At 37.0% G+C, this 13,927-nt stretch overlaps 1 protein-coding gene across 5 annotated transcripts in view; it reads right to left on the reverse strand.

The window, feature by feature from the left end:
* LOC150086837 (ataxin-7-like) overlaps nucleotides 1–13,927 on the reverse strand; it is a 298,875-nt gene that overhangs the window by 90,589 nt on the left and 194,359 nt on the right. For all 5 annotated transcript variants that reach the window (XM_090372777.1, XM_090372775.1, XM_090372778.1 and 2 more), the window contains exons 6-7: nucleotides 13,276–13,522; nucleotides 169–286 (exon numbers count right to left, since the gene is read on the reverse strand). In XM_090372777.1, the coding sequence (XP_090228903.1) occupies nucleotides 169–286; nucleotides 13,276–13,522 (365 nt within the window). The remainder of the gene's footprint in view (nucleotides 1–168; nucleotides 287–13,275; nucleotides 13,523–13,927) is intronic.

The following is a 13,927-nucleotide window of genomic DNA, read 5'->3' on the forward strand; positions in this document are numbered from 1 at the left end:
CTTTATGTAATCTTAGAATGGAAGAGGGCTTGAAAAACATAGTTACAATTAGACAAGTTATACAGAAAGTTAAAGAACTGCCCTCAATTTAAAAAAACAAAAACAAAAAAAAAAAACCATGCAAATTGACATGTATTTTATACCAAAATTATAAATTAAAAATCACACCTGTTAAGTGGAATGCCTTGTGTAGCAAGAGATTTATTTGGTGATGCTTTTGCTGATTTTTGCCCTGATACAGAAGATCTAGACTGACCCATGTTGGAACTATTAGACTTATTGGACCCTACAAAAGAAGAATAAAAACAGACATTAAATCCTTACAATTTAAGTAATCAAACTTAATTGATCTGATAGCATCTGTGAAGGAAACACAATAAGTTTAAGTTGTATATTCAAAACAAAATGATAAAAATGGTAGATTCTAATTATATGAAAATATAAATTAAATAAGGTGTGCTCAACTAATGATTTATAAGATTAAACTTCCTGTTTAGAGGGAAATAACCATATTTAAGCATGAATTTCCAGTTTAATCTGTCTATCATTTGTATCAGGATATCCATAGTCAGTTCACTGGTGATAAGCAGAACTTTAGAGAAAGAGGAATTCACAGTGGCAGATGCCTCCATGATGAAGTAATCATTGGATCCCCAAACTGTTTTCACCCACTCTCATAGTGAATGTCAGAATTTGCTTTTGGGCAGGTGTGTGGGTATATACTGAAAGGACAGAATTCATGGGATACCTGGTTCCTGGACAACACGCTGTTTTCACCCCTCTCACTAGGTGACGAACCCACCACTTAGCAGGTATATAGGTATACTGCATTCATGTAGACGATAATTAAATGTCAGTATGGATAAACTTCGTGAGTTAGCCGACTTTGAAAGAGGGATGATAGTGAGTGCACAAAGCATGGGTCATTCTATCGTGGAGGTGGTACAGAAATTGCACTATCCCCGTTCGACAGTATCAAGAGTGTATCGGGAATACGTCATTTCCGGAATAACATGGGGGGATACATAGACTAATAGATTAACAGTAGCAGCTGGCAGAGGTGAAAGTGATCCTTGCACTGCTTCCATTGGAATGAGAAGTAGCAGCAGCCTGAAAAACAAGATGAATGGGATTTCAGAGTCTTCCATGTGCAACAGTATCAAAAGCCCTCCTAAGATCCAAATATATGATATCAAAGTTATTACCAGCATCCAGTTGCTTTGTGACCACATCATAGTATCCAATCAAATTGGTCAGAAAAAGACTTCCACTTAATAAACCCATGCTGCGTCCGAGCTATAACTGAAGTCTTGTCTAGATGATCCTGCAGTGCTTCTTTAACGAGTGCTTCCATTAATTTCCCTGAAACAGAAGTTAAATTAACAGGTCTATAATTACTTGTATCGCCCTTCGATCTTCCTTTGTGAATTGAAGTCACATTTGCACATCTCCAGTCCATGGGTACCTCCCCTGAGTCCAAGGAAGATCTCATAATTATGGCTAAGGGTTTGCTTACTTCCTTTGCTGCCTCCTTTAATATAACTGGATAGATCCCATCCACCCGAGGTGCCTTTCTTATGTTTATCTTCAACAATTTCTCCTCCATTCTCCTCTCAGTTATTACAAAATCATCTGGCTCACTGCCAGAGTTTAGTTCACCTCTGGCATTCCCCCTCCCCGAATAACTCCTCATGTGTGAATGTAGATATAAAATATTCATTTAGTTTGTTAACCACCTGAGCAGGATCCTCAATAGTTGAACCATCGACATCCAGTGGACCAATCTGATCCATCCCCTTCCTTCTAGAGTTTACATAGGTAAAGAACTCTTTCCTGTTTTTCTTTGCATCCTTTACCAAAGATTTCTCATAATCTGCCTTTGCCTGCCTAATCTCCTTTGTGACTTGGTTACAGGACAGCTTATATCTATCATAGGCTTCCATGTCACTCATTAATTTATATGCATCCCATGCATTTTTCTTCTCTGCCACATGTCTCAATAGTTCATCTGACATCCATTTAGGCCTAAACCCTGAACAATATTTCTTAGTTAGTATGTAAAGCCTAGTAGCTTCCAAGATTAATTCTTTGAATGCTTCCCATTTTGAATTTGCTGTTGGCAACATCATGTTGATTCCACCATATAGAATTTAAATACTGTATCAGACCACCGTAGTCGGCTTTACGAAGGCAAAAACTGTTCCCTTTACCCCTGATGGTATTTATCTCTTGGAGTAAATCCCACTTTGTCACACTGTAATCACTGCCGCCTAGTGGTTCCTTTATCTGCAGATTCTTAATGCATGAAGAATCACTACTGATAATCAGATCAAGAGTATTACTACTCCCTCTAGTTGCCTCCCGAACATGCTGATGTAGAAAACAATCATCCAATAAATCCACAAATGCCTTGCTGATGTGTGAGTGACCAACCCACAAATTCCAGTCAATATCCGAGAAATTAAAATCCCCCATTATAAGACTCTCTGATTTACTGGCCCATTCTATTTCCCTGTACAGTTTCTTATTATACTCATCAGAATCATTAGGCCTATAGCACACTCCTACTCTCAATTTTGATTTACCAGTGCTTATGCCACACCAAACTGACTCGACACTGCACTGTCCAACGATGTCGACTGGCTGTATCTCCTTGGATTTTATGTGTTTCTCAACTAATGGCATAACCTCTCCTCCGTTCCTATCCTGTCTATCCTTCCTGTACACATTGTACTCCCCAAATTCCAGTTCTGCATTCCTTATATCTGTGTGACACCACGTCTCTGATATCCCAACAATATCAGCCTTTGATGTTTTGACCAACACCTCAAATTCATCAAATTTATTTACTAAACTCCTAGCATTGGTGTACATGCAAGTATACATGCTCCTGTTCCAATTCTTAGCTACTCTAACACAACCCATGTGTTTACTTGTACCACAATGACTCCCAGCAGTCTCTGAAATCCCCTGCATCTTGTTTTCCAGGATGCTTTTCATTTCAGTAGAAGCAGTGCAAGAATCACTTTCAACCCTTCCAGCGGCTACTGTTAATCTATTAGTCCATGTATCCCCCCAATCTAGCAGTTTTCCGACCCACCTAACACTGCCTCAATAGCATCAGCAAATATTCTTGCATCATTTCTATTTAAGTGTATCCCATCCCTGTAGAAGCAGTCTCTCCTGGTAACAAGCACACACCACCCTGAGAAAACATTCTATCACTTGAGCCTTGCACAATCTCTCCAGGGCCGAATTGATCAACAAGGCTCTCATCATATACTCCCTCCTATCGTATCTGGGCAGAGTTGCAGACACTTTCAAATTCAACCCTAATTCACGTCTTTTTTTCAACAGTGACCTGTACTTGTTTAGTAATTCTACTGGTCTCCTGCTCTTAATATCATTAGTGATAATGTGTACAAAAATATCACTTTTGTGCCCTTAAAAGATGATATCTCCTTTACAACGTCATCAACCTTTGCCTCTGGTAGACATACCCTGGTCCCTGTTCCACCTATCCCTTTTACACAATATGTTCCTCGTTTCTCTGACAATAGAGTCACCGACAACTACTAGTTCCTGTGGGACCAGCGCATTCTGCCTTGGGGGTTGCCACTGTGTTGCATGATGTTCAAGTGCAATCTCTGGCTTTGATGTGGGCAGCTGAGAGCTTGATGGGCCCCCTCAATTTAGATCCTTCGAGGACCAACCTATCCGTCAAGCTCTCATATAAGCCCATAACAATGCTGAGTTGTCACCCGATTTCCCCACACTCCTTACATCGTGCACACACAAAGACATTCCCCTTGACAATATCATGCCCATACCTGATTTCTCCACAAACATCAAACAAGCAGTGCATTTTAAAAGGCTGTGATTCAGAGGGCAACTGCTCATCTCAGTTCTCCCCTGAGATACAGCACTCCCATTAGCTTGAGCCTTTTGCTTTGCTGCTCTGGTCTGAGTCATGATTGAGATTTAATCTCAACTTCAGTACAAAATTATAACCCTAAACTTATATCCCAATGCAGTTATAACACTATATATGTATTCCCCCCCCACCCAGTATCGAGTATCATCTCCAAGTTCCGTTATATAACTTCCGTATCAAGTTATGTATTAATTAATAATGCTACGTTTGTAAAATCTAAATCATTATTTAGTTACAATTTATTTACAATTTACTTGACAATGAAGTTTTACAAGATTAATAAATTTTACTGATTAATTGATAATATTATAAAATATACTATACTAAGCTAACACTATCTACTACGGGATAAAACGTATTGTATAACAATGGTGGCAAGTTACAAACGGTAAATCTATGGACACAAAGTATTAATTAACTTCCAAAATCTCGTTATCTAAATTCAGAATAAACCAAGGATCTTGACTAGGTCTATAAGCCACCGATAGAAAATAATTCAATATAACAATCAAGTCAATAAAGCGGCCAAATATAGCCAAAAACTTCACGTTCACCGGAGTTGCAAAATCTGTAAAATACATGGATTGGATACCCTTACCGATACTAAGTAATTACCTACAAAATCTCTATCAAAGTTAAAAATTAAATAAAGTATCATAACTAGGAATATAAAGCTACTCTAGAAAATAAATTAATATGCCAATTTAATTCAATAAAACACTTCTCTATTTCCTGGAGCCGTAAAAACTTCGCCTGCTCAAGGCTATTCTCCATCCCAGAGCAGTGCAGGTGGTCTGCAAGATTATCTCATGGTGTCTTGTCAATGATATACAGGAATTTTTCTAGCAGGGATAAGGAGGTGATTATCCCCTTGTATAAGGCAATGGTCAGGCCACACCTTGAGTACCGTACACAGGTCTGGAGGTCTCATTTTAAGAAGGATGTAGAGCTGCTGGAACGAGTACAGAGAAAGGCAACAAGATTAGTGAATGGAACAAAGGGTTGCTCTTACAAAGGAAGGCTTAAGTTTTGCAGATTACAGTGCTTGATGACTAGGCACCTGCGAGGTGATCTGATTGAGGTGTATAAAGCCTTGAACGGTTTGAGCATGCTCAATGCTGATGGGATTCTTCTTCTTAATCAGAATAATCACTTGAGAGGGCATAAATTCAAATTGAGGAAAGACAGTTGTAGGATAGATGTGCAGAAGTTTGCCTTTAGCCAGTGGGTAGTTGATTGGTGGAACAGACTTCCATCTTTTGTTGTGGAAGTTGATAGCCTAAATAAATTTAAGGCTGAGCTGGACAGGTATTTGGAAAGAATGGAGGGGTGAAATCGGAGCGGTTTTTTTTTTTGGCTGATGTTGCCTAAGCTTGCTTTCTTGCATCGTATGCCTCTGCCAATGCTAATGCTAACATCTCATCATGGACAGCACTGTGGGCAGAGAAAGGTGGTGGATGAAAGTGGCCATCAATGTCTGTCTTGCATTGTTTCAGCCAATCGGAGAGCGATAGTGGCACAAATCACCACTGCCTTAAAATGAGGGAGGTGCCAGAAATGTCTCCACCAAGACCATCATGCAATCATTAGCGGCAATAAGTTATGGGAGCTGCTGGCCCACTAGAGTCATCCCATTGCTAACACCACGACACAGGATCCTATGCCTCAAATGGGCAAAAGAACATCGGCACTGGACGTTGAATGATTGGAGATGGATCTCCTGGTCCAATGAGCTCCATTTCCACTTATTTCGAGCAGAAGACGGATGTGTATCTGGAGGGAACCGCACAAAGCTATGCACCCGTCACGTCAACAAAGAACTGTTCGGGCAGGTGGACAGTTGGTAATGGTCTGGGGTGTGTTCAAGCACACGTTGGGACCTCTTGTACGTCTAGATGCATCTCTGAACGGTCCAGGTTATGTGTCCATCCTTGCAGACCATCTGCATCTCTTCATGGTCATCGTGCACCCACAGGGCAAAGGATTCTTCAACCAGACAATACCACTCCCCACAGAGCCGTGGTGACTAGAACATGGTTCGGAGGGCATTCCACAGATTTTATTACTCAGCAGAAACGTCACACTATTGTATATATTAGTTTAGGCTATGCTTAATAAAATATATATTAAAAACTCCACGTGGTAAAAGAATGGTTAATTATATATATTAATAATTCTTAATGGATAACAACCATGTAACGTCCTTCCTCAACTATATTAGAACTAGATACGGACCAACCACTTATCCGCGAATTAGAAAATATAAGCATAAAGATTACAAAACTAAAATGTAGAGACAAATTTTTAGTAAAATATAGAAACATAAATATCACTCCAGCCAGTCTTAACATAAAAGACCCCATTAAAACAACTTTTCAGGGAGAATTATTAAGATTATGCATTTAAAACTATTATGAAGCGCAATTAGACAAATTAGATTTGACATATTGAAAGTTACAGATACCTAGAATAAAAACCTTGAGGGACTAAAGAAAAACTTGAATGAAAATGATTTCTCAAACATGGTGAATTAATATCCATCTGTTCCATTAAAACACACACAGACCTATTCAACCATCTTGAAGAAAAAATCTCTAGACTTATATATCAAAATTTACTGTTGAATTCAAATTACCCTTCTCCGAAAGATAAACCAGTATGAGAAGTAGACCACCCTAATAATACCTCTAAAGATAAGCTGGTACATGAAGTAGATCATCCTATTAATACCTCTAAAATTGTCGACCATATCTATCAACCTTAGCTCAAAAACTCTCACAAATGCAGCAATTCAGGTACTTGGCAAAGGCCTTAATTTTAAACTGACACCGAACCATATCCCCACATTAGATTTCCTAGCCCACCTATACAATAGTTTAAAGTACGTTCAGGATAATCCGGCCAAAGATAGAATCAACATTACAGCCATGCAGTCAATATACAGCTCAAACTACAAGAGGATCTACAATAAGAACAACAACCTATCCACAGAAGAAAGGAAAGCACTGAAAAACCTGAAAGATGACAAGAATATACATATATCCAAAGCAGACAAAGGGAACACAACAGTCATTACTGACAAAGAAAACTACATCGAGAAAGTAGAAGAGCTTCTAAAAGACAGCACCTACAAAATAGTAAAAACAGATCCTACCAGCAGCCTCGAGAAAAAAATCAAAATAAAACTTCAAACCTTACTAGACAAGAAATTTATTGATGAAGAGCTCCACAGGAAGTTGAATCCTAACAATTCAGAAGTGGCGTACATGTCTGCCAACATTAAAGCACACAAAACAGGATTCCGTGCCAGACCCATTATTAGTGGTAGACATCACCTAGGACAGAAGATATCAAAATGGCTAACACAACTCCTCTCCCAGATAGTTCCGAAGAATCAAAGCTCATTAAAATAAGTGAAGAAATAATATACCCAGGATTTAATATCAGGATAAAGGTTGTTGAAATCAACAAAGCAGATATGCTAGTATCATTTGATGTGGACTCCACTACCATTCCATTAGAAGAAGCAAAAACATGTCTCCTCTAAATGATAGACAGCCATATCACCACGGGATACCCAAGACCCCTTCCAGCCACAGAAATAATAGACCTCATAGATCTCTCCATAGGTAAACCTTACTTCACCTTCAATAGAAAATTCTACACGCAGATTTCTCAGCATGGGAAATGCCCTATCTCCTCTCCTGGCAGAAATTTTTATGTTTAAATTTGAAGAAAATTTCTTGGAAAACCAACAGACAAAACCTGGTGTAAATACATAGATGACATCATAGCCATCCGGAATCATGGTACAGATAAGTCACAAAAATTCTTTTTCAAAATGGAAACAGAGGACAATGGCCAACTTCCTTTACTGGACATCCTTTTTTCAAGAAAACCCAAAGAACTACATATGGAAGTTTTCAGAAAACCCACAGATACCGGCATCATACTAAACTATAAATCCTCTCATCCTTTCTCCACTAAAATAAGCATTCTAAAGTCTTTCATCAGAAGAGCCTATAGAATTTGCAAAGAAGATAGCATACAAAATGAACTACAAACAATAACTAGGCTTGCCATAAAGAATGGATATCCAATGCACGTCATCAAAAAAACAATCATAGACACCTCCAAGTCCATCACACAACCCCAACTTAAGTATTGGGGTTGTGTGATGGACTTTACAGAAGAAGAACCTCCATATGTATACCACACATACCATCAATTAGCACCAGAATAGCAAAAGAAGCCAAGAAATTCGGTACATTCACCATTTACAAAAGTTTTTCAGCCTCCATAAAACAGATCACAAAACAGTCCAATAACCCAGACAATCCCAGAGGTCCAATCTATAAGATAGATTGTGGGTGTGGAAGTGTATATATATATATACATAGGGGAATCCTACAGATGCCTACAATGCAGAATAAAAGAGCACAAAAAAGATGTTGAGTATGGCAGAATCAATCAGTCTGATACAGCTCCCACGCCTTCCAATGTGAGGACACCTGGAACTTCAATAACACAAGTATTATTTCCACAGATAGTCAGTACAACATAAGAAAATTCAAAGAAGCATTTCTATCAAATTATTTGGATCGTCAGCAATCAATAGAAAACAAGGGGTTGAGTTCAACCAACAGCATTTTCACCTCTTCAATGAGAAAATAAGTGAAGAAATATGGACCCAGGAAAGAAAACGAAACAAGGCATCCAGAGGTGCAGATCGCATACAACCCCTTCCAGACCCCCAGAACCAGCCACCATAATGGATGATCAAAGGTCAACAGCAACCTGGAACCAGAGCATGAGGTCAAATGTCAGCTTTAAAGCTCCCTGAATTTAGGATAACCTAACTATTCCCACTGGCTAATTATAAGAATCCCTGGCCTATAAAAGGCACTGCTGGCTGATCCTCTTTCCCATTTCTCTTCAGGTCTGAGGGCGGTCAGCAGGTAAGATTTGTTTTGTTTGTCTTAATTCATTTTATGAAATAGGCTAAAAGTAAAGTAACTTAAAAAAAAAAAAAAAAAAAATTGCTCAGTGTAACCAAGTTCTGTTCATATAATTATGTAACAGTAACATAGAATTACTCCTTTATGTTGTAACTGTAATCTTAGAGATGCTCAATTTGTTATTATGACTTAGAATTATTAATGTACTCACTGCCATAATTATTGAAAATTAGAAATGACCAATTGTTAATACATCTTAGAACTGATCCTTTGTTAAAAATTATGATTTTAATTTAGAACTGCTCAATGTAAATCTAATTAGTAACCTTCATTTTTTTATCTCTATTCCCAAACAGCACGGTCTGAAGGATACTGGCAAGATACCCGAAACATCACACTATTGCATATATTAGTTTAAGCAATGCTTAATAAAATACAATGGATTCCAGTTATTTGGGCCACCGGTTAATTGGGGCAGCCGTTTATTTGGGGCAAATCTTAAAAAACAGAACCCAATTGAAAAAATAGCCAGGGTTTACTTCGCTTAATTGGGACAACATGTCGTTTAATTGGGGCAGGAGACTACAGCACTGAAGATTACCTTACGATTGTCTCCGACCGTACCACATAGTTCAGTCAGATTTCTGGAGGTCACAACCATAAAACAATAAAAACAATTAGCAGTCACCTGTTTATTGGGCTTTTCTGTTAGTGAAATCTATCATAAACTGATAGTAAACTCAATCTTATTGAATCTGCGATAATACAGACAGCTGGAATTCTGTGAGTTATTATGGTGAAATGTGTTTACACTTCCATGGAATCTTCAATCATATAAAAAAAATAATTTTCAGAATCTTCTCTTCATTCCTATTTTTAAAGCTTCGTAACTAGTTACTCCATTCTCACTTGTGAGTATCATGGTACTTGCAATTTGTGTGTGCCGTGTTTTTTTTTATTACTCATCTTTTTACTGTTTTAAATTTTAACACCCACCCACAAATGTAGAGTGAACAGAAATGTCAACTAGTTAGTATGTACATATTACAGTACGTATTAATTATTCCGATTATCACGTATATTCTTCCGAATTTCAGGTATCATTTAATTTTTTAATTGGTAAGGTAATAAAGGGTAAATTTGTGCTTAATATATCTTTACTTTTATAGTCTGTGGATAATATTCCTCCTATTTTCGCTAATTAGAATCGCTGTTTAATAGAATTAAAATTCAATTCACAAATGTGATCACAATGACCGGCACTTACTACACATCGTATACTGAATGGTACTTTAATATGGTGAGCCCATCGTAACGTGATTTGATTGTACAGTGAACCAATTGTAAAGCGGGTGTCCACTGTATTTTTAACTATTTACGTGAAACTTCAGATAATTGGGGCAGCTGCTTAATCGGGCCAAAATGCTAGTCCCAATGTGTCCCAAATAACCGGAATCGACTGTTATATTAAAAACTCCACGTGGTAAAAGAGTGGTTAATTATACATATTAATAATTCTTAATGGATAACAACCATGTAACGTCCTTCCCCAACTGTAATATAATATTATTATATTTAAAGATCTGAAATGAATGCTATGAATATACAAAAGGTATTTTTATGAATATATATCAATTAAATGTAATACAGTATAAAATAACCAAACTAAATATAATTAAATAAAAAAATATATAAATTTTGTACATTTGCTTTGATACGTTCGAAGCCCAGACTTTTCACTTTCACTCCCAGTCAATCTCAGAGCTCATCAGTGAGGGTCTTACATGGCTGAAAATATGCACTGTAGATCCCTTGTATTCATAGATTTTAGAGGAAGCTCTTCATATTTTTCTTTCTCCTCCTCCTTCTATTGGCTTAGTTCTTTAGTCAATTCTTCCAAGTCTTCATTGGAAAGCTGCTGCACACGGCTACCCAACAGATCTGTTAAATCTTCAGCTGTAACCTCATCCAATCCAGGCTCTTGCACCAGCCTGGTAATGTCTTCAGCAGTATTCTCCACTGGCTGTAATACTGTGAAGTCATGCACAAATTGTGGGAGAAGTTTGCACCATACTCTATTCAAACAGTTCACTGACATTTCCTCCCAAGCTGCATTGATGTTATTAATGCCCTTCAAAATGTCGAATAAGCACCAATAATCCTTGATAGTTTTGTCTGACCTGTCCAAAACTATCGTTTCCATGAAGATTTGGCAGAGGTTGCTATTACCCCCGGGTCAATCTGCTGCAAAACTGAAGTTGTGTTTGGTGGCATGTAAACAACATTCAAGTCTAGAGATGTTCCGACTTCAGCAGGTTTCCAGGATGGTCAGGGGCATTGTCCAAGAGAAGCCTTGGCTGGTAACTCATTCCCTTAACAAAAACAGAGCACAGTAGGGCAAAAATAGTTTGTGTACACAAGAAGATTTCTTGTGTCACCCAAGACCTCCTATTCCATTTCCAATAAACTGTCAACATGGCTTTGTTTAGGCCCCTGAGAGCACTAGGTGTCTGTTAAGAGTACACCAACATTGGTTTTAATTTTTAAGTTTCAAAGACATTTGCACCCAGAAGAATTGTTAGGCTGTCTTTTACAGCCTTGAAACTTGGTGCAGACTGCTCTTCATGGGCAATGAAGGTTCGTGATGGCAATTTATTTTAATAAAGCCCAGTCTCATCAACATTAAAAATCAGATCGGGAGGATAATTACCCTCCTGTACAATGGCTCGAGACTCTGCAGGAAATGCTGCAGCTGCCTCACCACTTAATTTCACACAGCGGCACTTTCTTCGAGATTTAAATCGCATGAACCATCCCATGCTACCTAAAAATGTCACATCACTAACTACCCTCTTTTTTCTTAAGATCTTTAAAAATTGACTTTACCTTATCAGTAATAACTGCTTGAGTCAATGGAATTTTTTTTTATTGAAGTCATCTGCCCACAATGACAATTTCTCCATTTTTTTTTTAAAGTTTACTTCTGCAATAACTCACTCGAGTTGCACTTACTGTCATAGCATGTTGCATTAACTGTTTTATCTTATCTGCATTTTTCATTATAGTACTCACAGTCAATGGAGGCAATTTCATACTTCTACACACATTAGGACGTGTCTGACCATCTTCCATTCTACGGATTACCTCCATCTTTTTTTCCAATGTGATAGATCTATGTGACTTCTTAGTGACATTTCCACTTTCACTTGGCTTTACTGCACTTCTCTAACCAGAGAATGGTGGCTCTTATTTTATTAATTTAATCAACAATTTTTAATTAAAACTCACAAATTGATACTGTAGAATAGTGGCCCAACAATAGTACACCAACAAGTGAACCTCTCGTCTTATCTTTGGTCACCTCATCCCTGATTGGCTTAGATAACAGTTGGAGATAGTGCTCATTTCTGATTACCTGTGCTGTTTCTTTACATCATATCCGTTATTTATAGTTGCACATTTTTGAAATTTTTTATATTTTGATATTTTTGGCCTTCTAGTTTCAAAACCGTCTTTATTGTGAATCATCACAAACAGAACTGTCGTAAACCAAGAACTACCTCTATTTGTAATCAAACGTTCGAACAAACATTGCAATCAAATACTTGTATTGTTGTAATCATACTTCCTGCAGCTGCCATTTGACTGTAGCCATTCAAACAGTTACAATCAAACGGGTAATTAGGCTATTGGCTTGGATTTTGCTAATTTCTTACAAGCCAAGGATGTTTCACATAAAACCATCTACTGTGAGTGCTCAGCACATGCACCTTTTTTTTTTTTTTTTTTTTTATAACAAATGAGAATACAGAGTTCATACACTTCAATATTTTCCCAATATTAAGCAATGGTGACTAATTTTACTAAGCTTATCAGTGTAATATGATACATATGGAGATTAAATCATACTACATATTAATACTGATTTAGAAAGATTCATTTTCACACCAAAGGTTATAAGGAAGAAATTTAAAGATGATATTTATGTAGTTTGTGTAATATGAGATGATTATTTATCAAATTCCAGAAATAAGTTATTTTATTTTAATCAAAGATGCTTATTTGTTACTTGCACCTGCCTTCCCTCTCCCTCCCAATTTTTCAGGCTAAACTTACATTTCATTTAGTTAGAAATTTAAATGAGAAATATGCTCAGCCATTAAATTCACACCACATAAACTGACCAGAAATTTTCCAGATTTTGAAGTAACTATATAAGACATATTTTTTCCCCTAGGAAAAGTCTTAAATCTTTGAGTTTTCTGAAAAACATCAGATCATTAAAAATTACATTTTAATTTAAAATTAACTAACTGCTCTCAATATTCCAATATTGGAAAGTCAGTCAGCCAGTCAATAAAAGCCACTAAAATTTATAAGTACCTGAACTAGACTTTGAGCTGTTTGAAATGGTTTGAACTATATTATTAGACTCAGCATTCTGATTTACAGAGGGCTGACTTTCACTTTGGTTAGCTGACTGAGGTAATGAGGAACTCACTGCTGCTGCTGCTGCAGCAGCTTTAGCTGCTTTTACAGTTGCTTCTTTTGCTGCTCGGTGATCAGCAAGGAGCTCATCAAAATTTTTCTCTCGACCTAGAACTGCTCTTCTAAGTGATAAGGAGTGGGTCTATATATATATAAAAAAAAAGCATGAATATAAAATCAAATTATATTATAACCATTGTTCTGATTTTTATTTGTGAATGAAAAAGGGACCTATTAGGTAAGTATAGTACTATTCAACTGATTCATTAAAGACTTACACACTCTTAAAGATAAAATTGTGCAAACCCCCATCACTAAATCAAAATTTTGGCCTTATTATTATTACACCAGATTAATTAAAATTTTTACAGTCACTATCATGAAATATAGCCATTTAGTCTCAATGGTTCCTAAAAATGATAGCAGACGATTCTAATCAATTTACTCAGTGCAGTTACTTATTGCACCAAATTTAAAAATCAACCAAGATTATAAAGCTTTTCTTTTCAACTAATTATTCCATTTATGAAGATATAGTGATGATATC

Source organism: Mastigoproctus giganteus, chromosome 4, assembly GCF_048544385.1.
Source record: "Mastigoproctus giganteus isolate SK-2022 chromosome 4, ASM4854438v1, whole genome shotgun sequence".
NCBI lineage: Eukaryota > Metazoa > Arthropoda > Arachnida > Uropygi > Thelyphonidae > Mastigoproctus > Mastigoproctus giganteus.